Source organism: Akebia trifoliata, chromosome 1 (assembly GCF_017979445.1).
Source record: "Akebia trifoliata isolate Shusen 1 chromosome 1, ASM1797944v1, whole genome shotgun sequence".
Classification (NCBI taxonomy): domain Eukaryota; kingdom Viridiplantae; phylum Streptophyta; class Magnoliopsida; order Ranunculales; family Lardizabalaceae; genus Akebia; species Akebia trifoliata.
This window is the reverse complement of record NC_141375.1, coordinates 4,818,369-4,843,763: the sequence shown is the minus strand read 5'-3', so window position 1 is coordinate 4,843,763 and position 25,395 is coordinate 4,818,369. Positions and strand designations below refer to the sequence as shown.

Sequence of the window (25,395 nt, the reverse complement as noted above, 5' to 3'; positions counted from 1 at the left end):
ATCCACAAACAACGGATCTCGTTTACAATAGTCATTTAAGTCATATTTCTTTAAAATTTTCACTATTTGCAGTTACCTCCACGTATTTTGAAAACCCAATAAAGAATGAACAACATTCATCTTCACTCTCACTCTTTCGTAAATCTAACCCTCTCACCATTGCTCGCGCAATTCCATCTCAGGCAATCTTTGCGACGACAAATATAACTCATCCCAGGCAACAACATTTTCTTCACTTTCGTCTTCACCTCTACCCCATCATCATTCATTTCTCAATTGTGTTCCATGTTCATATTGGGTACTACAACATAGAATATGTAAAAATATTGATCATCATCCATCTCTTAATTGTGTTCCAATGCTTTTGCAAACGTATCATTTTAGGTAGATTTTTAATTTCATACTAAAAAAATATATGATTTTAGAATAATTTTCCAAAAAATTATACTTTTAATTTTGGTGAAGGTTCACCATTATCTCGTGTTTTGAAGGATGATGAAGAGAATAAACATTAAATCATCTAGCGATGGTTCACCATTTTCGTGAGAGTGAAGATGAGATGAAGGCCCAAAAATTTTCTCTGAAAAAATCGCCTGAAATGCTAGAGAAGGTTTGGGAAGAGTGAAGAGAGATCCTTTGAGATGATGACTTCATCGTCACCTAAGATAAAAACTAAATTGCCAGAGAAGTATTAAGAGTCAGGGAAGAGTGAAGAGACGAGCTTGGTTGATTTGTTTTGTTTGTGGGTTTTCAAAACGCGAGGAGATGATTGTAAATAGATAGAAACTTTAAAAATCACGTGATTTAAGTGGTTGCTTTAAATGAGATCTATTGTTGGATTGGATATCGAAAGGTTAGGATAATTTGGTCATCTCTTTGGTCGTTGAACCCAACCATATATGTGGGAGCCAATACATTTGTCTTATATGGCTTAAAAGTTTTGGATTGGACTGATTTTTTGTTATGATGATCTCTATGATGAGGAGATCGTCCTCACAAAAATCATCCTTATCTTCAACTTCTAACCCCATCAAAAGTGATTTAGAATTGTGGACCGTCAATTTTTTATCGATAATTTGTAAATCACTTTTGATGTATTTAAAAGTTTCAGATTAGGTTCCTAAAAAAAAAATCAGCTCAATACGAAACTTTTAAGCCATATAGGATAAATTTCTTCATTTTTTTTCTTCAACCCATCATCTACAACCTCTAGGTAATAACTTGATTTTTCTTTCCAAAATTGTATCATCTTCAACCTCCCTCAAAACCATATCTTGTCTTGATGCTTGATGGTTGAAGGAGAAAAAAATCTTCAAATTGAAGAATAAGGTAGAAAGGGAAGAAATGGGAAAATTGGTGTGGCAATAGCAACTCTCTAAATTAATTTTTAGACTTTTAAAACTTGTCTTCAATCAGTCATATTAAATCTCTTGGAAAAATTCCTTAATTTTTTTCTTATCATTTGAGCATGGAAGAAGATAGAATCTTAAAGTTGCTAGTGAGAGGGAAAGAATTACCTTAGAAATTGAAGATGATAGTTTTGGGGAGAAAAATAAAAGTTTTTGGTAGAGGTTGAAGATGAGGGCCTTTAGATCATTTTTTTTTTTCTAGTCTTTACGAATAGAACAAAGTCAAGGGGTATGTCACTAGTTTGTAAACAGAAAGGGTATATAAAATATTCACCAAAAGATAGAGGGGGTATTTCTAAATCTCTTTTTCTATATATATTAATTTATTTATATTTTTGGGGAAAAAAATTCAAAATATATATCCGAAGAAAGAAAAGTCGCGGGTAAATAAAAGACAGCTCTGACTTTCATCTTCTCACCAACGACACTCGCTTTAAGTCTTGTACTCACAAACAAATTTTTTCTTTTTATTTTTTTGGGTTTTTGAGAGATAAAAATACAAATAATTTCAGTACTTCGCATGACTTGCAACGACTCTGGAGTAAAAGCTCAGACAAGAGAGACAGAGCTAGAGAGAGAGAGAGAGGCCATGAAGAAGAAAGGGGGCTCGAATCCTAAGCTCAAGCTTTCTCTCCCTTCTCCAGACTCGGTTTCCTTCGCTAAATTTCTGTAAATCTCTCGTGTTTCTATCTCTTCTGATTTAGTTTTTCTGGATTTCTAGGGTTTTATTTCGATGATCTTCGTTGATGCTTAGTTATGATTGAGAATTCTTAACAGGACTCAGAGTGGTACCTTTAAGGATGGAGATCTGCTTGTCAACAAGGACGGCGTTCGAATTGTTCCTCAAAAAGAAGACGAAGCGGTAAGATCTAAATTCAAATAGAAACAAATCGCGGAGTTTTTCATGATTTTGTGGTCACTTTTGCATTTCTTCTCGTTATTCTGCTACTCCATGTGAAGAATTTTTAAAAATGTTAATTTTTTTTTGCTACAAAATCGGTTTTATTTTGTATGAATTTGATAAACATTCTTAGATCTAATTTATGATGATGGAGAAAACGTGAAACAGTCTCAATTCCTCAATTTTGGGTTACATATAGTTTAATTTATAGTTTTTTATTCGATCAAGCTTGAGATTGGAAGTAAATTAGTTCTAACTTGTCTACAAGGCTTAAAATCTCGATCTGGCTGGGCATCTTGGTGATGTGGTGGAATGAGACGATCCAAACACATTTTACAACATCTCGTCATGGAAAGATATGGATACGATGTTTAATATTTACATGTTTGATACTTATTAAGCTGAAATATGGAGTTTAGTGAAATAATACTATTTTATAATACCAATAGCATAAAGACAAGTTTTAAATTACTTAAATTAAGGGAATTCATGCCCCTGTATTGTCTTGGAACTTTAACTAAACAAGACATCTCCACCATATTTTATAGTCCACGCTCATCTATCAGAGCCAACTACAATATTTTCTTGGAATTGAAGGTCATTTATGGGTTGGATAGAGGTTCTTTGTGTAGAAGTTTGTCTTGAATCTTTTTGAAAAAAATTAATATATCAAGTCGTTATATAGTAGGCGAATATGCTTGATATACTGACCTCTAGATTAAAAGTATATTGAGATTTCATTTTTCCTTAATACTTGTGTTGACTCATCATTAGAGGTTTGACTTACTTTACCCTCTGTTCATGGCATGCATGAGCCAAGAATATCACCTTGAAGTCATCAAAAATAATATCGTAATGCTTTTAAACTAGGATGATTTACCAAAACATGCTATGAAAATTGAAAAATTATCAAAACGGCACACACTGTTCATTTTTATTCTGAAATCGGTAATTTACCATTTTTGGAATTAAAATATTTTCGTTAAAGTGGGGAAAAAATTCACTGTCTTATAAAATAGAACATTTTTTTAAATTGGTTTACTGAAATTAAAACCGGGAAAGTACTTACTGTTTTATAGAGTAGGGATTTTTTTTCCCACTTTAACGAAAATATTTTAATTCCAAAAATGATAATTTACCTTTTTCGAAATTAAAATGAATATTGTACTGTTTTTGGAATTTTTCATTTTTTATCCACCTTCTTGGGAATTTTCCCTTTAAACTAATTCTTCGTCACAAGTTTGATCCTACATGTTTGTCTTGGGCTACTATGTTTCATTCCAAACACCATGACTTCCCCAAGAAAGAGAACTCATGGGATTGGAATATACCCCAATTAAGGCAAAAGTATAGATCCATGGATGGCTACTCTCCCGTTTTTGAGACTGATCTGCAGGTTTTTTGGAGGTTGATATGAAAACATACTGCTTATTTTGGTATTAAACTGTTATTCACTTATTCTTGATCCAAGTTCTCATGTCATAATTAAACTTATAGGAATTTCTTGGGAAAAAGTTGGTGTTGAAGATAATGAGGTAATATATGTCACATCTGAAGAACAATTTGTTGGCATATTAAGGAAGTGTCTTTCCAGGGAGAGATTTTTGTTTGTTGAACAAGATCTTAGTGATCAAACCAAGTGTTTTAGCTTGATGAAATTGGTAGACATCGTATAGGAGTACTAATATTTTTAGTCATACTTTCTATTGCTTTTATAAATCAGGAGCAAACATGTTTTATGAATACTTAGTTGAATTGTTAACTCTTGATAGGCCTCCATTACTTCAGCAATTGGTTCCATTTCAATTAATATTTCCTCTTTTGGCATTGTTTCTACTAATTTTTGTATCAGTTATCTGTTATTTTGCAGTTTAACTTTGAATACAGTTATAGGAAATTAACTATTAAAGTATAATTAAAGCTATGATCTAGAGAAAATTTGATAACTGATTTCTGTCCCTTAAGTAATGGCAAACAAATGAAGTCTGATAGCTTGATGTTTTGTTATTTATGTTTCTATTTGAGATGAGATAAACTTTGATCATACATATACGTTAGGGATGCTCAACGTACCTGTACTCTGGAATTCACAACTTCCATCCATGCTAGCATGTTGAGGTCTCATGATTGATTCACTACTCCCTCACAAAGTCCCTTAATGCATATTCTCATTGTCTGTTATCTTTAACGGATAATGTTACTTTTGGTACCACCTGAGTGGTAGAGCAGTGGTTCAAAGATCTGGGTGTGTTCCTCAGGGTGGTGAGATCGAGTCTCCCCACTCATAACTTCACGTGATACTCCCTTTTGTGGTGATTGAGCGTCTCCATAGGGATTAATCCCACTTCCAGAGGAATGGGGACACCATGTTGTATAAAAAATGTTACTTTTGGTGTATGCATTGTTGTAATTCCATTGTGCAGTATTATTCTTGCTAAAGTACTAGGTCATTTACGACTACAAAATTTTTCTAAGTTCCTTCTTGTGTGTGCTAATTTGTGCTCAGCCACCCCCTATAAAGCCAACGGACAACCAGTTGAACCTAGGTGACATAGACATAATTAAAGTAATTGGACAGGGTAGTAGCGGGATTGTGCAGTTGGTGCGCCACAAATGGACTGGTCAGTTTTTTGCTCTGAAGGTACTGTACAACACTAAACCAACTTTATTAGCTTTTCTACTGGTTTCAATCTCACATTCCTCAATTGCTTGTAACCTACTGCAAATAGAGTCGGTCTTTATTCTCATTGTCACTAACTGTAGCTTGCACCATGGTCATGTATCTTTTCCAAACAAGTTAGTCATAAGTTTTGGACATTGAGCATCTTAGTGTGGGTGAGAACTGTGGAACTTAGTGTCCTAATCCTAAATCCTAGAAAAGATGGCATAGATCAGGGACTGCTTCAAGTTAAGATTTTCTACTTGAGTTTGGAAATAAAAAAAATTCACTACTGGTGTTTTAGAAAAGGTATGTGGTCATCTAGGGATTATTCTAACCCATGACATGAAAAAAGGGTTGCTGAAATTTTTGATTGGACATCTTTTCCATCAGTTATTTATTTATTTATTTTTATAGGTAAACAGAATTTATTAAAGAAGAAGAGAGAATGTGCAAAAGAGGGAGGATGAGATATTCAACCCGATAAAAAGAAAAAACAATACAACAAACGAAACCAGCCCTACAAAAATTACTCCTCCAAATTACAAACCATATCCTATCTTACAAAGTCTCCGAAAAACACCCCTCTAAACACCTTAAAAAGCTTACCCCAGTAGAATTGCAAAAGAATACTAGGGTGGGTGTTCATCTCTTTATCACCAAAAAAGAGTTGGTCCAGCTTTCCACCAAGCAATACTGTTCAAATTCAGAGGTACTGAGTATTGATCCTATCCGAACCATTTCAAGCTGGCCAGGATGTCCATGTACAAGGATTAAAATACTACTGTCACGCCCCATATTTTAAACCTATTGATCCAATCTATAATCCGACCCAAATATCCATTTCAAAACCCGAGAGCAGAATAATGTAAACTTTAACTTTTGTGTCGCAAGATATTATATATATATATATAACAAAACACGCGGTCACATAAATGACGATTTTATTGCAATGGTTTATTAAGAAAAACAATTATGTCATCTAGCAGAAAAGTATGATGGTAACATGGATACCATCTCCCCTTTAAATATCAATTAAAGAGTATAACTAAAGTTCAAAAGAAAAATTAACATAGAGACATGATTTATTTGAGTTCACCATTAAATCCGAAACTAGCTCAAAATGTCATCCATTTATTCTTGTAATGTTAGTAAGGGTGAGACTATGAACAAACTTTCTATACATTATAAACATTAAAAATAGATTTAAATTGTTGAAACGCCAAAACAAGCAAACCTATATCACAAAGTAAATGCTACAATGAATGTATGAAATGAAATGAATGGCATGACTCAATACACCCAAACCGTTAATATCACCGGAATGACCACTGTACTTATGACAATTAATATCACCGGAATCGTCCACCGTCCTTTATCCCAAGCAAGGGATCTTCCTGTAGGACTTTTGGGATGTTCAACCCAAAGTCCTTTGAACCCACTTATTTCACATAATTTAAATAGTCATGTTTTCCCCTATTTTTTTTTTTTTTTAATTTAAAAAAAAAGAATATTTTCTTGATACATACTTCCTGCTCAATGGATGTAACACCTGAGTACAAATAAATATATGAATCTAACTCATCATGGCATATATTTATCTATGATCACAAATATTTATACCAAAGAAAATATTTTCAAGCATGAAGGGATATTCAGAACGATTCATGTATTCATTTTTAGATGATTATTCTAGCATGCAATATCATGAAAAGTAAAATATATGCTTAAAAAAACAATCTAGATCTACCTTTAATGTAAATTCTAAATAGAACCCTCGTGTCTCCCTTGCATCTAAAAGCAAATACTCCTAAATCGTCACTAAAGCCGATAACCTAAGATCATTCTTCTACAAAATCCTCTTCCCACAAATTTGGATTTGTTACCTTGGTCGGGTTTTACCTCTTCCAACGATTCTCTAATGGGTTCTTGTAAAAAGAATAAAATAAAATAAATAATATATACAAAAATTAAAATTAGTAAAATTTAATAAAGTTAAATCTTCTATTTGGCTTCCACGAAACACACAAACCTAACATTAAAGAAACTCTTGAAACTCCTCTCCTAATTTGACTTAACCAAGCCACATAACACAATTTAAGATGCTTAAACCTATCCTTAATTTGTTGTCCAACAAGATTTTGCCAAGTAAGCAAGATAATGTAGCCAACCCAATATTTTTAAATTTGTATTTTTTTCTTCTTTTATAGGAATAAATACAAATTTAAGGTTAATAAATATCTCAAAACAAATACTTGAATGATCCAAGAGTCGATATTAATAAAGACTAACATTTAAAGAGTTTGAAGACTTTTCAAACTTTCCTACGGTTTTGGCTTCAGATTAAGTTTCTAATTTTATTTAAAATACTTTAAAATTAAGGATTTAAATGCCCTCACAAGGCTTCCACCTTCAACCAAAATTGTGTGGCTCGAACAATAATTGAACTCATGGGCCATGAGCTTTGGCCCTATTTTTTATTATTTATCAGTAATATTTATATATTATTATTTTTCTTATCTTTATTATTATATTTTTAAGGGGTACTACAACTACAGTACATCCTGACCCCTGGACGTGGACCAAAGTAGTGGGGGAGACATGTTTAGTTAAATGAGAGTTGGAAAGAACGAGGGAAGAGATTTAATCTGCAAGGTTGAGCATGCATAAAATAAAACTTGTTTTAAGTAACCGTTCAAAAACTCGGTGAGTTGATTGAAACTTGGTCTAGTATACCGGACTATTCTAAAATGGAGAACAATTGTGTTAGTTGAGAATCTGTAATCTTAGTATCGCATGATATAACAATAGTTTATAAATGTCATAGCTGCAAGATTGTACACTTACACGAGGGATGGGACCATAATTCAATCCCACCTAGAAGATCTCTTTGTCAAATTCTGGTTCTACCAGTGATTCAGTGCAGTATCTATGTATTTGTTCATTAAGGTCCTATAATTGAGTCTATTCAGTGACGAGATCTTGTGAGTGGATCATTGAATGAATGGTCTCATCAACCTAAAACACATTTACCAGATGTACAAAAATGCCATTATAGACCGCATTGATGTTCTGTTTGACTCAAAATTCTTCCTGTAAGGACTTCGCTTCTGCTTCTAGTCTTGAGTCTATGCTTTGCAGTTATAAACCAATTCCTGAATCTACATTAACTTTCCTTGTATGAAATATTCATGCTTCTGAAATTGAAAGTTCACCTTACTTTTTTACATATTATCTGTGAATCAATCTAATAAGATGCATTAAATAATCTCTGTATGTTTGTGTCTTTTACCTATGGGTGGGAAGAATGTTCGCTCATGTGTCTTCTGAGATGCTTTCCTAATGCAGGCCATTCAAGTGAACTTTCAAGATGATCTTGTTAGACTGATCGCACAAGAGCTAAAGATAAATCAGTCTGCACAATGCCCATATATTGCTGTATGGTACCAATCTTTCTATGATAATGGTGTCATATCAATAATCTTGGAGTACATGGATGGTGGCTCTCTAGCAGATTTTCTGAAAAAAGTCAAAAAAATTCCTGAGCCATATCTTGCTGCCATCTGTAAGAAGGCAAGTCTTATGGAAAATTGTATTCTTTTTATTCTTGGACTCAAAACTTCTACAGCTAATTAGAATTTAAACTGACGTCATCTATTTGAATTGTTTCTTCATATATGCAGGTGCTTAAGGGTTTGTGGTATTTACATCATGAAAAACACATAATCCACAGGGATATGAAGCCTTCAAATTTATTAATCAATCACAGAGGAGAAGTAAAGATTACCGATTTTGGTGTGAGTGCTATACTAGCAACAACTTCGGCCGAGCGAAATACCTTTGTTGGCACTTACAACTATATGTCTGTGAGTAACTCTGTTGAAGAATAGTAATCTCTTCTTTTCGTTAAAAGATTTCTCCTACTAACTTTTTTTGCGGTTTCAGGGTGGATAATCTCCATATGGTAAACTTTAGCCACATTAGAAGCATTTAGTTAAGGTCATTTATGTGGAATTTTATGTTCAACAGCCAGAGAGAATCAGTGGAGGAACATATGGCTACAAAAGTGATATTTGGAGCTTGGGACTAGTTTTGCTAGAGTGTGCAACAGGCCACTTTCCATACTCTCCACCTGAACAAGAGGAAGGATGGAATAATTGTTATGAGCTCATGGAAGCAATTGTTGATCAGCCTTCGCCCTATGCGCCATCTGACCAATTTTCCCCTGAGTTCTGCTCATTTATTTCTACTTGGTAAAAATATATTACTCTGCATACTTGGGAACTGACTTAGAACCATGGAATTGAATTATGTACCTTTGTTTTTGTTTTTTCCCATGTTTTTTTAAATTGGAAACTTCATCTACCTTGCACACATTTTACCATTTTTTTAATATTTTCATTAATTGGGAGTAGGACTATATAGAAAAGGAGGTCGAGGGGACCTACCTCAGGGAAGATGCCTACCCCACCCAATCAAAAAAATGAAGTAAGACAAGCAAAAAAGAGAAAATAAAGCACACAACGACTCTGTACCACAAACAAGCTCCCATCTTTAAAAAAAAAAAAAACTGAAATAAAAGACTTCTATTGTCGGGGAAGGCCTTGTACCAGAAGATAATAAGAGTTTTGATGATACCCTCCTGCTCTGATGCTCCTTTCCTTCAAACACTAGATCTTTCTCTTTTTCCAGCCCCCAAAAAACTGCGAATGGAATCTAGCTCCACATAATTATCTTTTTAGAATAGAAAAGAACTCCAACTTTGGAAAAGAGAGAACACTGAGGATGGAAACACCCAAAAAAATATTTGTATACTAAATAAAATGCTTCCAAATAGCATGAGAAAAATTGAATGAATAATAAGATGATTAATAGACTCACTGCTAGCTATGCAGAGGCAACTTTCAAATATTGATCCTATGAGAAATAAGTTTATTCATGGTAATAATTCTATCAAAAGCAGCTGACCAAATAAAAAATGCTACCTTGGAGGGAATTTTAGAACCCCAAATAATGGGAGCTGGTGACTTTGATATGATTAAAACAGCTAGAGACTAATAGAAATATCTAACGAAGAGAATGTCATTACGGATTTTAGTCCACACCCAGATATCATCTTCAGAAGGTGAATTGGGATTTCAGATAACCGATTAAGAAGACTAAGATAGGGTTGACCTCCCAGTTTTGACATCTATTCTAAAACCAAAATCCTTAGAAATCTCCTCACCTGATTGAACCATGTAGTTTTGAATAAACATATTTTTCTTCTCTTAGAGAAAACAAGACAGGGAGTTATGCTTTTAGGGCAGAGACACCAGCAATCTTTCTAGAAATAAACCCTATTATTACCTTGCCAGTCCTGAAGACTACTCTCTCAAAACTTGACTGACACCCTGATGATGTCCTTATAAACCCTGCACCCATACGACAACCTCGACTTCCTCCTTTCCCAACTTAAAGGGCACTTCCATATGTTTCTCTAACAGCATTCCTTCACAGGCTATTTATGTCATTGTGAGATCTCCATGACCGTGTGCTATATTCTTAGCACTGAAAACAGAACTCATTTTATTTTGGTTGAAATGATTAGCTTAGACTCGAACTAGTAATTTTTATTTGATGTTGCATTTGCAACTGGTTGCAAGATTCACCTTCCTCAAATATGGAACTTCCATAATGGTTTGATTGTTTTAGGTTTTATCTAACTTTGTCGTCCTTGTTTACTCCACTTGTACCACATTTTGTTACATCAAATTAGTCAATATTTTGTTTAATTGAATTTCGCAATGCTCTTTGCACTTAGGAGATTTCTCATCAGTAACAAGGAATTGCTATTTTGTTTCTCTTTTAGTGTGCAGAAAGAACCAAAAGATAGACAGGCAGCCCATGAACTCCTGGTACTGATGCAACCCTGTATTTTATTTTATTTTTTCTTTGGGTGAACTTTGGTTTGGCCAGACCTCTACCAGAAACTATATTTAAAAAAAAAAGGATTTACTAACTCTAGCATGCTCTCGATTGGAGAAAGAACACTATGAAACTCCCAAGGACAAACCACTCAAAAGTTGCCAACCAATTCCCAAAAAACAAAATAATTGGCTGCCCTATTGACTTCCCTCTTCATATGACTAACCATTCAGTCCTAAACTTATTGAAAGTTCGGTTACTAGACAATCTGTATCTTTCATTGCCGTCCAAATTGTATTTACAAACTTCACCTCATTTGCCGAGTTAATGAAGCATAAACCACGGTAAGAAGACAGCCCAATATCTAATTGAGCTACTTACACCCATCAAAACTTTCTGTTTTACTGCCATCATCATCGAACACCTCTTTTCCTCACCTGGATTTGGCCACACACACCAAAAATAATATATTTCTATTTTGAGAGTTGTCCTCTGTGCTGTTTTTCCTTCTTCCTTGTGCTGATAGTGGAGCATGTCCATTATGAATTATGAATGTATGATACCTGTGTCCTGTGAACCTGCTATAAACTGATAATAGTTATTTATTTATTTTTATGTGAAAACCAGGAACATCCATTCATTAGCAAGTATGAAAACTCAGATGTCGATCTTGCGTCGTACTTCACAAATGCAGGGTCTCCACTAGCTACCTTCTCTACGTCTATCTGGTATGTCTGATTCTGAAATGTTAATCACTTCCATACACAAGCATATGTGTAACTTTTCTGAAATGGGTAGTGATCTAGTGGAAACGTGGTATAGACTAGTTTTCATGTGGCACCTCATCCCGATTCTTTAACTCTAAAGACACATCAAGAGCACACTAAATCTAAAACATTGCTTATAAACTTATAATGTAGAAGGTATAACCTACCTGGAGCCTCCCAGAAAATTGAAAATGCTTGGGTGAGCTTGAAAGTTGATGAATATATATATTTTTTTGTATGTGTGTTGGGGGGTGGGGGGGTGCTAATGGGGTAATGGGCGATTGCGATTAGGGAGATCTTATCTAGGGTTTTAGACTAGGTTGAGAGAGTGTTCCTCAAGTCTTTAAAAGGTCTCTTGTGCGCTCAAAAGGGTTGTTAAGGTAAAATGTTGGGCCTATGTTGGAAACTTTCTGGTTGATCCTAAGCCTGGGGGTGGTATTTATAGTCTTTTGGGACTGATTCCCAAGTTTTTAGACAGATCTGAGTGTCACTGATTGGAATTTTTCGAAGGAATTGGGTTCAGATTTGAACCATTCATGGACTTTGGTTTCTTAGATTTTGATAAGGTCCAGACTATCAATTAAGATTATAAGTTGTGGTAGGGGTTTAATCTGGAACACTTCAGGTGTTTTGGATGGATTTGAAGATTGAGGATGTCTCTGGGCAAATCTGGACTATAGATGTTTTACAGGTTGAATTTGTGCTATTGGTGTTTGTTTGAACTTTATCTAAAATTGGTGGTGAAAATCTGTGGTTTCTTGGAGTTTTGGAGGGTTTAAGACTCGATTTGGTTCTGATTCAAATGGAAAGAGATTTGGGTTTGAAAACTTGGAGGGGTGGAGTGTCAGACTGGCCAGGATACCATCCTACAGTCCAGCATAGTTCTGGCTGCACCTAGACCTTGGGTTTTGGGTTCTATTGATCTGGAGAGCTACTAAGAGGTTCAAGAGCTCTAGAAATGATCGAAATGTATCCTAATTTAAGGACGGCTCTAAGACAGTTTTTTGGGAATCTTTGTGGGATATTTCTCAGCTAAAGGGAGCCGTTCCTCTTCAGGGGGACTTGGATTTTCTAACTGGGGAATGGCTCTAAGACAGTTTTTTGGGAATCTTTGTGGGATATTTCTCAGCTAAAGGGAGCCGTTCCTCTTCAGGGGGATTTGGATTTTCTAACTAGGGAATGGCTCTAGATGCCTGGAATTGGTTCTGTGAGTACTTAAAAACTCAGATTTTGATAATGTTTTACCGTCTTCATTTAGTTTTTTATTTTCTCAACTATAGATGCATCAATGTTTTTTTTTTTCATGCAATAATTTCATCTTCATGTGTATCCACTCTTCAACGACTATGTCCAACACGTACACACATCTTGAGACAGTCTACTTTTTATCGACTTTCCAAAATCAGGTGTTTGTGATTTAATCGATAGGATCATCTAATGTTTTTTCCATCCACAGTCTGGGTTCAAAACCCGCCTTCACCTACTAATTACCGACCACTAAATCAAGAAAGAAAAAAAAAAAAAACAAGTAAGACAGACACTAACATTTAATAGAAACAATTTATCAACGTTGGAAGAACAAGAATTATGAGTTCTAAGGAATAAGGCTTTGATGATGATGGATGGGCTGACTAGTCTTACATATGAGGTATTTTTAGCCGACTATGGCTGTCTGAACCTGTGATGGACATGATTCTATTTTTTTATTTTTTTTTCCAGATCTCACTAGTGTGAAGGAAGAACATGTGGGAGCATAAAAAGGGACAGAAAACAACCATTATATAATGTTTCAGAGGTCAAGATCACAAGAGATCCAATGCATGAACAGAGTACACAGATCATTTGTCCAACCATTATATAGTGTTTTTGTTTACGAACTAGATATGCACGTCATCCTAAAAACCCAAAGATATGAAATGGTACTCAAATGACTATCCCACAAGCCCTCTGAACCACGTTTATAAAAGTCTTTTTGAGTTATTTTTAATTGTTTGTTGATGCGGACTATCTCAAGGAAAAACCTTTGAAATGATTTCAATATTAGACCTACAAGTTTGTATTAGAAGTGTGACATAAGATGCCCTTTTTTGGGTATTCAGTTAAGTGTTAGTGCTGCATCATCTCACAACCTATCTGGTTCTTTATGGCCAGCCTTTTATGGATAAAAAAGAATAAAAAACCTTGATTGTTCAATTTCAATATATTCATTTATTTACATTCTTTCTGTTAGTATTGAACATGGTTTTAAAACTCGTTTTGACGTCTCGTCTTGGATGAGTTTTCTGATACGTTTTGAGTCGTCTCATTCAACATTGAAAAAAATGAACCATGGTTTAAATCTTGTCCGATACATTTGACTTGTCTATCCATCTCATTGGTGGACGATACCGAGATGCATTAGACAAGTCGTCTCGATCTCGAACGAGATTTAAAACTATGGTAAGTGCAAAATTTTGATTACAACTCCATTGAAGGAATATAGAAGCCTATATTTTTTTATTGTCTCCATAGTGAACAAGTTCAGATTTGGCAATTATTCAGCGGGGAATCAGTTAGGTTTATTTAGGATAAATCCGGGTAAGTTTTGGAAAAAAATTCAGGAAAATTTGGGGGATTTCAGAAAATGATGGGTTGGGTATCTTTCCCAAAAAACCAATCATCTTTACCCTCTCTAAAAGCCCTATGTTGTGTTCTAAGATTTGAAGGTTGAAGAAGATAGAATCTCGAGGTTGAAGCTTTAGTTTCATGATCAACGAACGGCAAGTACTTTTCCTTCTGTAGATCTTATTTCAATGGGAATTTGTTGAGTCGATCTGCCTACACATCTTGCTTTTATTGCTATATTGGGAATTATACCACGTATTGCACAAGGTAAAATGTTTTTGTTGATAACCATGTCAAGTGGAGAAACAAGATTCATTTAACCAATCTAAGAGTTCTGTTAAACCATATTTCCTTGAGCCATCTTTCAGGGCACTCCCTCACTTACTTGGTGTGCGCGATGTGTCGGCGTTGACATGAAGATGATATTTTAACATTAAAATCTGTTTTTGAAAAAAAAAAAATTTAATTTTAATATTATATTTTGAGTCGTGATTATCTGAATTCGCCCTGACACACACCTCTTGACATGGCATGGGTTAGAACCATTAGATTCTTTTCCCTTGGGATACACAATTGTAGATCTCCATAAATATGAGCAATTGTGTATCCTGAGAAAAAGAATCTATGATTGTAGCACATGCCACATGAGGGGGCCTATGTTAGAAAATCATTATTCACATATGTATTTTCAAGAAGTAAACAGAACTCTTGTATCAAATACCAATAACTGGAATTAAGTGTTTTTATTTTTCTTAATATATGTTACGTACCTACTTAGATCAGATCACAAGAATAAATAAATAAAAAAAGATTGAGATTGATCTCGTTCGAGGGAGATCGAACCTCTTAAGCCACCGATTCGAGATGGTGAATCTTCAAATCTCAAATGACTTTTAATAACAATAATAATTATTTACATATCTTCATTAATCTCATAATGAATTTAAATATAAGAGAAACACTACCTTAATTATTCACCATTCCATAACTCACAACTCAACTTCTCCCATAATACAGATTATGATCCCATGCACCCAACCTATTTTAACTATTTTACCACTTATTAGGAATATATTTTATACATCATATATATTCAAAATTACTCTACTCTCATCCTTATAATTAGGCACGTAACAATATTCGATATTGAAAATTATTAACTAATTCGTTGTGGAACTGATTGGTGGATAGATATATGAAGATCATTCTATTTTATTGAAAAATTGTATGCGCCGATCATATTAGTGAAGGGTCTGGATTGTGTCTCATGGAAAAACATATGACCCCGATAGTATGAAAACCAAATAATTAATTAATTAAAGACTCTGCACATGAATTTTTCAAGAGACTTTTGTCCTTGTCGCACATGTCCGCACCCACCCCCAGTAAGTGGATGCTGCTGCTATTGGCAAGTCAACTTTTACTTATTACATCCCAATTAAAAATAAAGAAAATTAGTGAAGGTTGAGGTGCCAATAAAAGATCTCTCTTTTTCTTTTTATATATTTTAGATTAGAATTTTTTATTTTTTGGGTTTAAGATTTTATATGAGTCTAATCACAATTGTAAACAACTACTGAAATTGTTTGAACAAGCGTTATAATGTTTTATAACGTTGAGATTATAATTTAAGCTAAACCTTTGAGAAGTTTGAAGCATGTGTTTTGATATTTAATTGGGGTGTGATAAATAATCTAAGAAATTGGACTGTAATAAATGGGTCTTGTTAGGGTCACAAGATAAAGTGCAATAAATACACCTAGGGAATAAGCTCTTGGGGGTATTTTGATTTTTAAAAAAAATATTTCTTTTGAGGATATTTTTGGTATAAAATTCAATTTTTGGGTGTGTAATTAATGCACTTTAACGTGTAGGACACACATTAACAAGACCCGTGATAAATAATTTAAGAAATTGGGCTTTAATAAGTAAAAGTTGGAGTGCCAATAGCATCTCTCGTAAAAAAAAAGGAAGTTGGGAGTCCGTCACTCATAAAGAATGATATGTTAAAAACACGGATTCTATATTGTTAAAATACAAAATCAATAGTTTAGATTTAAATATGTCTCAAAAAAAACACATAAACTCCAACAATTCACTTATTGAAAAAAAAAAGTTTTAGATTAAGTGATTCGTGAAAAATGAAAACGAAATCCAAACCAACAAGTGTTGGGTGCAGTGGCCAACATCCCTCCAAAAAAGGTGAGGTATTTAAGTTAAGTCTTCTCATTGGCCACCCACAGAGATTTATCCCTACTTAGCTGGTATGTGTGATTTGTAGAGTATTGCATGTACTGGGGGGATTTGGACGAGATATGGCGCTCTAAGAGGTTAGTTGTCTTGCTTTGCTAGTCGAACCTGTGAAATCTGAATTTTATTAGGAATTCTTAGATGAATATTACATGAACCCTATTAAGGTACTTATGAGATTACATCAACCAAGATATTAGAAACTAACCTGATATAGATATACTAACTATCTATAATCCCTAATTTAGAATATCTTAATAGATATTATTAAATATTTTATTCTCAATCACCACCTCAACCTTCTTTTTATTATGAGATACATTGACAATAATACAATATATGTCATGCATCATAATATGATGAATCTCTTACATTCTCCCACAATTGCAAGATCTTTTAAAGAAAGAGTATGCAATTGATTTTTTTGAATGAATACTCTCAATCTCATCAATTGATATATTATTAGACAAGGGCGGCGTCAGGATTTTATTTTAGTGGGGGCAAGCTATAATTAATGGTACAGTTGAAAAGTTTGAATATGAATAGTTTTGGAGAGAAATTCAAAGATTTTTGGTTGGAAGTTGAAGAAAAAGCTATTTAGGTCTTTTCTAATTATTTCATGAGAGATGGCCCAATCAAGAGACAATGTCATCTTCAAAAACTGTAAGAGGGCTGGTTGGGGAGGGGAATTAGAGAGAAGTGATGTGGTGGAGGCAAATAAGGTGAGAAATGAGGGAGTAGGGGCAAATTCAGTTGAAACTACAGGATTGTCTTCTATGGGGGCAATTGCTCTCATAAGCTTCTTACTAGCTCCATCGCTACTATTAGATTGCCCAAAATTCTTTATGGTCATTGCATGTCTGTAAAGTTCATTATTGTTGCATCCTATTCTTCTTTGTTTTTTACTATATCGGAGCCGGTGATCTCTCCCAAGAGCATAGAAAAGAAGGATTACGCGGTTTAAATAAAAGAACTCTCGTTAAAGGGATTTTAGATAAGAAAAGAAATGAGATCGTAAGAGATGAGTGTTTTATTATAGGAAATTCGTAGAGATGTAGAAGGAGATGTGATTTTTATTGAAGAAAACTAGAACAATAGTAAAGGAAAAAAAAAAAGAGATTCTTAGATACCATGTGAAATCTGAATTTTATTTGGAATTCTTGGATGAATATTACATGAACTCTATTAAGCTATTTATAGAGAGTACATCAACCAAGATATTAGAAACTAACCTAGAAAAATACTAATTATCTATAATCTCTAATTTAGAATATCTTAATAGATATTACTAAATATTTTATTATCAATCACCACCTCAACCTTCCTTTATCAAGAGATTCATTGACAATGATACAATATATCTCATGCATCATAATATGATGCATCTCTTACAGGACCTATGGAAATCCAAACCTTTAAAATATGAAATCCATTGATCAAGATAAAACAATTAGGTATCTTGAAGATTTATTTACCCCATATCCCTAATATAAATATAAATATTCAGAATAAGTATTTTGAAAATTAGACCAAATCAATGATTCGATCTGGTCCAACCAAAATTCTCAATGAAATCAATTTGATATATATATATATATATATATGTTAGTTTTTTTTAAATAAATAATAGTTGGTCTAACAACAGTTGTTCGATTTGACCAAGTTATGGGTATAATCGGGTCTTAAAACATTGGTTTTGGGTAGGGGTGCAACTTGGTTTGGTTTGCTTCGGTTTTGGGCCAAATTAGAATGGAATCAACATTGATTGATTCCACTAAATAAGAATTGAACTAAAATGCCAGTAGAACCAAATCGATTTGAACCGAACTAAAGTCGGTTTGATTCAGTTCAATAGATTGCCAATATTCTATAAACTTTGATAATATATTTTTAATTGAAAAAAGAAAATCAATACATTATCCCCACCCTTCGGGTGAGACTAATCTCACGGTCACACGCACTGTCCCCTCGGAAAGTCCTACGTGCAACTGGTTGTTCAACTAGATCCTGGAGGGTGGCTACAAGGAATTCATTACTTCATGGGGTTTCGAACTCTTGACCTACCCCTCCTGAGGAGCTTATCAAGGCTTGAGTTGCCACTCCGCCAAGTCAATATATAATCAACATAAAAGTTCATCTAATAAATTATTAACCTATCCATAAAAAGTCAATAATTTATTTATTTATATTGTCTCACCAACTTTTGCTAACACCACACCAATACATAAGTAAATCATCATAGAAATAAGCTTACATTTGGTGTGGTGTTAGCAAAAGTTGGTGTGGTAATAAAAGCTTTCTAAATTAATATATATTTATCTAGTACATAAGAGTTCAGTTCTTGATTCGATCTGGACATGCTTTGAACGGAAATTAAACCAAATTGATTGGTTATTTATTTTCTTAACCCAAAACTAAACTGCAACTTATTCTAAACCAAACCAAACGTCTAAATTGGGCCAAAATTATAAATTTGGTTCAGCTCTTGATTCAAATTGGACCAAGTTGCACTCTTAATTTGGAGAAATTGGGATCAGATTATTATTAGGTTAAATGATAAATGGGATATTTGGGTTTAGAGTTTAGACTCATTGTTGAGGTGGTTTGACACATTGCAAAGTGACTTTGAGGCATGGTTTTAAATCTCGTCTTGAGACAACTCGTTCGATATGTTTGGGTATCATCCACCAACGAGACAGATAGACAAGTTAAACGTATCATATGAGATTTAAAATAATGGTCAATTTTATCTCATTGTTGAACGAGATGATTCAAACATATCGAAAAACTCCTCTTAGACAACTCAATCTCGTCAATGGACGAGACGAGACGTCAAAACAAGTTTTAAAATCATACTTTGAGGTCTTGCATTAAAATCCATCTTACCCATAAAAAATAAAATAAAATAAAATAAGCTAAAGACTAATGATTTTTGATGCCCCTTCTGACATAAACCCTCATCACATAATCGTGTAGATCATTTGCCTCAGGAGATGCATAATCATAAATCTTTTTCTTGTGTATCTAGAGGTAAATGATCTACGGTTCTGTGATGACCCTTCTGACACTCATCGCAGAACTATAACGCATTTATCTCAAGTTACGGATAATCATAAATCTTTTCTTGTATATGTAGAGGCAAATGGTTTATAGGTATGGGATGGGTGTAGCAGAAGGGGGGTTGGCAGATTATCATTGACTCTAAACTAAAATAGGAAACCCTAATATTCAACCAAATAACCCACTTTGTCCGACCCATTGAATGATGGGTGACATGGGGTGAATATAAGGACATAATAATACATCTGACCTGTATTTCTATCAAACAGCAAAGTTAACATTTGCCAATAGAAAAACCCTACCATCACTCTTCGCAGCACTAAAAGAAAAACCCATCCTCCTCGCTCTCTCTTTCTCTGCTACAACTTCTTACGCGCCGAAACAACCGATCTCTCTCTCTCTCTCACGCGCAGACATACATACACACTCACACAGTCAGCCATGGCGAGTACCGATCCTGAGCGCAGAGAGGAGGAAGAAACCGCGGGTGGCGAAGACGAAGACACAGGAGCACAGATCGCCCCCATAGTCAAGCTCGAAGAGGTCGCTGTCACCACTGGAGAGGAAGAAGAAGAAATTCTTCTCGATCTGTATGTTTTTTAATCCAAAACCTTTGTTTTCTAGGGTTTCATAATTGTTTCTCATTCTGGATTTGTTGTTTGATTGATTTGTTGTTGTTGTTGTTGTTGTGTGTATGCGTTTGTAGAAAAGCGAAGCTTTATCGATTTGATAAGGAAGGAAATCAATGGAAGGAGAGAGGTGTAGGAACTGTGAAGCTTCTTAAGCACAAAGAAACTGGGAAGGTTCGATTGGTTATGCGTCAATCGAAGACGCTCAAGATCTGTGCTAATCATCTAGGTTTGATTTCTATCAATTTTGTTTTTTTTGGACTTTTTTTTTCTTCTAGTTTAGGTTGTTTTGTTGTTAATTTTATGTGTTTGTTTGCAGTTCTTCCGTCGATTTCTATTCAAGAACATGTAGGGAATGAGAAATCTTGTGTCTGGCATGCTACTGATTTCTCTGATGGAGAGTTGAAGGAGGAGTTATTTTGCATTCGTTTTGCGTCAATCGAGAGTGAGTATATGTTGTGGATTTTTTTTTTTACTTATTTCTTACTGTTAGTAGTGTTCTTTATCGATTCTTCTATTTGTTTTTCATTTTAAAATTTTGTATATGATGACTTGTTTTTGTGATTCAGAGTTTTATGGTTCTTAGATTAGCTTATTGTAATGTCATTTGTAGCATATCTTTCTGATTTTTGTTACTTGTTTCCCCCCCAATTTTGTTATGTTGCACTTGATTGGGCATATGAAATAGTATATTATTCTTTTGAATGGGATCAGGAAAGAGGGGCTCCTCAGAAAAAACCCTTCTATGACCACGGTTTGGAGGGATGAGATCATGGTTTCAAAACTCGGTTTGGCGTCTCATCTCGTCTATGAGACTGAGTTGTCTCAGGAGTCAATTTTTACTGACTGCTAAATTTTTTGAAATGTCGTCCGAGTCATGTCGCTCATCTCATGAGATGTTGTGAAGTCTGAGATGCCATGTAAATCTGTCTTGGTGCTAAACGATACCGAGATGACTCAGGTTAGTCATCTCGGTCTCTGATGAGATTTAAAACCATGGATGAGGTGCTATTTGGATTTGTGCAATAAATAGAGAAAAATGAAAGTGTTTTTAATAGAAATATGGCATGAAAAGTCAGGAACTCAGTCACGAAAGTGTAATGGGCTAAAAGATGATTAATAGGGTGGTGTAATTACACTCAAGGGAAAAAAAAACTTTAGTCAGTTGACTCTGGAGTGTCAATTAGTTACTTGGTTTCATAAACAACCTAGAAATCTTGTTAATAACCACATGTGAATTTTTTAGAAACTTTACATTTAATGTAGCCGTTCTTAGTAATTCTAAATGGTATGTGTGGTGGGCATAAAAGGTCAACATGATCAATCTTTTCGGAGTGAGAGATATGATGATGGGAGTTAAATGCTTGGATAAAAGCTTTTATTTGTTGATGAGCTTGGATGGGTTTCTGTTTGATATCAAATTCTTGGAGAATGTATGATAGATTGGGAAAGATGAAACTTAAGTGTGCAAGATGAATTTGGTGGCACATAATACTAAAGAATGCTTGTACAGAATTGGGAGACCTCTTATAAATATGCGGGAAGAGATCAAAGTAAGGATGAAGTACCATTTTTTTCCTTCGAGAATTATGAGAAAATTTTCTTTAAGAAAATGTTTTAGATCTGTTGGGGTGATGAAGCACTTTTGAATATGTTGACAATTTTCTTGAGTTATCTACAAGAAAAGAAACATTGGAAATTGATGAAATGGTCTGCTAGGCTGAAGTTGATAGGAAATAGTGCTAGCCTCTAGAGTGTCTTTTTTTTTTTTTTTTTCATGATGAGTATAAAAATTTATTGAAAAAACAAAAGAGCGACCGAGATGGCCATCTACAGGAGAAGAAGTCAAAAGGAAAAAAAGAAACTAAGCTAGACGAAAGCAACTCCCCCGCCTAACAACCTAGTCATTACAGAGGCCAGCAAAAGCTAGCCTCTGGAGTGTTGACTTGAGAAAGCCTGTAAAATTGCTTTGAAGATTGAAGAGCACTATGAATAGTTCAATAAAGCACTTCATGACCGATCAAAAAAAATAAAAATAAAGCACTTCATGCACTAACCATAATATAGCAAGCCCACTTGAGGAATCTGATTAATTTATCATTTTACGGGTGACGTTTACTGAAATAAAAGCTGACACTACCTTGCATGTAAAGTTGTCTATTGGGGCGTATCTGTGTTTGTATATGTTTGGTACAGGACAAATCATAAAAGTTCCATAGGTATCAACAATCCCAAGTTGAGATAAGGGGCATGTATAATACTTGTGAAGCTAGTTCAATTCCACTTGACCACTAGCTCTATATGATGTCATGGAGATAAGTGCAAATAATAAAACATCCATACGAAACTAAATGAATGCAAAAAAAAAAAAAGTACCACATCACTAAAACAAAGCCCAACTATTAAAATGGGTTTAAGAAGGCCTACAGTTTACCATGAGAAACCTGGTATTTGAATTAAATCTTAGCCTCACAGTATATGAATCTTATGTATGATGTAGACAACGTCCTTTTCTATGATAAAAGATTCATTTTGTTCATATTCTGTACATTTTTTTGATAGGTCTGTATATTGTCTTTGTAGTGAATACATGGATTTCCTGGTAGATTGTTTTTTAATTATTTGCAAGTGTTACAAAACCATGTTATTCACTTATTATACCATGAATTATGGAGTAATTAGTTGTTTGTGTTACTTCTAGACATTCTTTTGTATTTTTTAACTCAAAGAAAATTATTTATGAATCTTAGGAATCGACAATTTGAACCCTGATTTGGTTGGGATCTTAATCCTTACTATTTCCGATTCAATTATATTTTGACTGCATTGATAAGAGGTCCCTTTGGGTGCACAGTCCTCTAATTTGTTGATAACTATGTGCACATTGTATTCCTTTAAGTTGTCTTAACTTCTTAATGTGGCTTAAGGTTAAATGTTGAAATTGTATCCATGTTTCCATCCTCAGTATTTTTGGCAAGGCAATGATTATGACTAACATTTTAATTTGTATCCAAATAGTTTGCATGTATATGTCAATTTCCCAGTCAAGAATGAGATAACTTCTAATACTACCATCAATAATACAATAGCATAAGGGGACTGACACAAATTATAAAAAATAATACATATATTTATTGTTAGGTGAAAAACTTTGGAATCAACATCATTTGATTCCTCTACTGATCTCTTTTAAGGGTAGTAAATAAAAAAGCACACAAACTTATAGTTATTCAAGTCCATGATAATGAATGATTGTTCCAGCCTCTGTTTCCAAGAATTATCTGACCTGATTGGTGGTTGTTTATTCTCTGTTTGTATGCAACTAATGTATTCCTATTATTCTTTTTTATAGTGATATTTCAAGTGTCTGCATTTGCATTTAACTTACATGGATATAAATTGTTGGCTGACAATACAATGACATGGGATATCATAATCTCAAGATATGTCATTTTCTGTTCAAGCAAAACGGATTCAGGCTCCACAAAGTTGGTTGTCCCGCTAAATTGTTTACAATGTAATCGCACCAGGATGGATTTATGTCTTAATGCATTCCAGACTATGTTATTTGGTGACGAACAGTTTCATTATAAAACATGACAACAGTTAGATGTTTGGTAGGTTATGTACTGATTTACATAAGAGAGATTATATTGCCATACCAATGTTTACTAAGAGCACCCCAGATTCATATGATATTAGCAAAGAATTGGCACACATCTTGGGGTGTTCTTAGTAAAAGTTGACGTGGCAATAGAAGCTCTCTTTACTTAAAACTATATGGCTATTAAAAGAATTGGATGGCATTCAAGTTCAAGTTAGCAATAGTAACAATAGTGTTAAGTTAGACATCATCAGAATCAAAAGCCTTGTTGCAACTATGTGGTGATGTATGTCATCACATTAAAGTGAAAAAAAGAAGAGTGTCTATTACCACACTTAACTTTTGCTAACGCCACCCCAAGATGTGTGCTAATTCTTTGGTGATTTACATATGAATTGGGATGGTGTTAGAAAATTTTGGTGTGCAATAGAATCTATAAAAAAGAGTTGTATGTAAAAGTTATGGCATTTGGTCTGTTTCTGAGTGTGGTGGGGTGTTTTTCTCTCCTGTATGAAGTAAGCCTCCTTGATGACCTTTGCTTTTGCTTTTGACAATTGTTATTCTATTGCTTATTGACTAGTTTTGTGTCTCAGATTGCAAGACATTCAAGGAGAAGATTGAAGAGATTGCTGAATCTCAAGGGAAGAAAACTGAAGAGAGTGAAGAGTCCACATCTGCTGCTCATCTTCTAGAGAAATTAACTGTTGGGGAAACCAAAGACGACAAAAAAACCAAGGAAGAAGTTCCTGTTTCTGAGGAGAAGAAAGATGAGAAAAAGGATGAAAATGAGCCGCAGCAGCCAAAATCAGATGGAGATAAGTAAGATGTTTTTTTTTTTTTTGCTTCCCTTTTCATCCTTTGATGGTTTCCCATTAAGTTGAGCATGATGAAGGTTGGGATTTGTGGGAGAAGCAGGTATTGTGTTGGTTGAGTCGGGTCAAGTCAAGTCTTAGGGTTAATGGGTAATGTTCTGGTTTGAATTTGGTTTGCATCAGAGTCTCTACTCTAGCCAAAGATGGTCTGGGTTTTTCACCTAAAGTTTGGGGAACAATACTAGGGATTCTAAATTTTATTGATGGATTTTTGTTAGAGGGTCATTTTGTAAGTTTTACCAAATTTTATTTTATTTATCAGTGGTGTGTGCATTGCCTTGTTTTTGTTAATTCTTTTTATTAGATAAAGAGTTTTGTTTCGTTTTGGAATATTTAAAATATTTTTGTTTTGGCATTAACTTCCATGTCCAAAAACCTATACAAAACAATTCATGCTTTTGTTTATGGCTTCTAAAGTCCATCACCACACCCTTGAAGATGCCTTAAAACCTTAAAACAAAGGGGAAATTACTTAAAGGAGACTTTAGTGGAGGGATTTCTTTCTAATTTAGTCCTGAAGTTTTAGGGCTTCTCTTAATAATTCATTTAGTAAAACTTTTTTTTTTTTTTTACTAATCAATCATTGAACCTCACTCCCCACATTTCTCACAATTGAGATGTCGAAAGTGCCCTAACTGTTTTCAATATCCTAATCTAGTTTCAGAGATTCCATTCCTATGTAAAGGATTTGAGGAGGAAGAAGTTATTTTCAAGGATCTTTTCAAGCATTTTG

General features: G+C 34.2%; 2 protein-coding genes across 3 annotated transcripts; both read left to right on the top strand.

Moving 5' to 3' along the window:
* The first annotated feature begins 1,862 nt into the window (after positions 1 to 1,862).
* MKK2 (MAP kinase kinase 2) lies at positions 1,863 to 13,844 on the top strand. 2 transcript variants are annotated; one of them, XM_086436030.1, is made up of 9 exons: positions 1,867 to 2,078; positions 2,187 to 2,271; positions 4,817 to 4,951; positions 8,318 to 8,542; positions 8,653 to 8,835; positions 8,999 to 9,222; positions 10,821 to 10,866; positions 11,504 to 11,604; positions 13,363 to 13,844. In XM_086436030.1, coding segments are annotated over exons 1-9 (1,149 nt in total). In that variant the 5' UTR covers positions 1,867 to 1,929; the 3' UTR covers positions 13,364 to 13,844. The 2 variants fall into 2 exon arrangements, with proteins under 2 accessions (XP_086292164.1, XP_086292156.1); XM_086436038.1 differs by lacking the exons at positions 10,821 to 10,866; positions 11,504 to 11,604; positions 13,363 to 13,844 and having other exon boundaries at positions 1,863 to 2,078; positions 8,999 to 9,226.
* A 5,996-nt stretch (positions 13,845 to 19,840) lies between these two features.
* Positions 19,841 to 24,953, top strand: LOC147410493 (ran-binding protein 1 homolog b-like). Its single transcript, XM_086436018.1, has 4 exons — positions 19,841 to 20,147; positions 20,264 to 20,415; positions 20,506 to 20,631; positions 24,384 to 24,953. The coding sequence occupies exons 1-4, from the start codon at positions 19,999 to 20,001 to the stop codon at positions 24,611 to 24,613; spliced, it is 657 nt and encodes a 218-aa protein (XP_086292144.1). The 5' UTR covers positions 19,841 to 19,998; the 3' UTR covers positions 24,614 to 24,953.
* Positions 24,954 to 25,395: the final 442 nt, after the last annotated feature.

Bases quoted from the DNA above. Each gene is read 5' to 3' on its own strand.
- LOC147410493 (XM_086436018.1), top strand. From the start codon at position 19,999: ATGGCGAGTACCGATCCTGAGCGCAGAGAGGAGGAAGAAACCGCGGGT. The intron at 20,148-20,263 runs GTATGTTTTTTA...ATGCGTTTGTAG, and splicing joins GAAGAAATTCTTCTCGATCT to AAAAGCGAAGCTTTATCGAT. The intron at 20,632-24,383 runs GTGAGTATATGT...TTTGTGTCTCAG, and splicing joins TCGTTTTGCGTCAATCGAGA to ATTGCAAGACATTCAAGGAG.
- MKK2 (XM_086436030.1), top strand. From the start codon at position 1,930: ATGACTTGCAACGACTCTGGAGTAAAAGCTCAGACAAGAGAGACAGAG. The intron at 2,079-2,186 runs GTAAATCTCTCG...AATTCTTAACAG, and splicing joins GTTTCCTTCGCTAAATTTCT to GACTCAGAGTGGTACCTTTA. The intron at 9,223-10,820 runs GTAAAAATATAT...TTTCTCTTTTAG, and splicing joins TGCTCATTTATTTCTACTTG to TGTGCAGAAAGAACCAAAAG.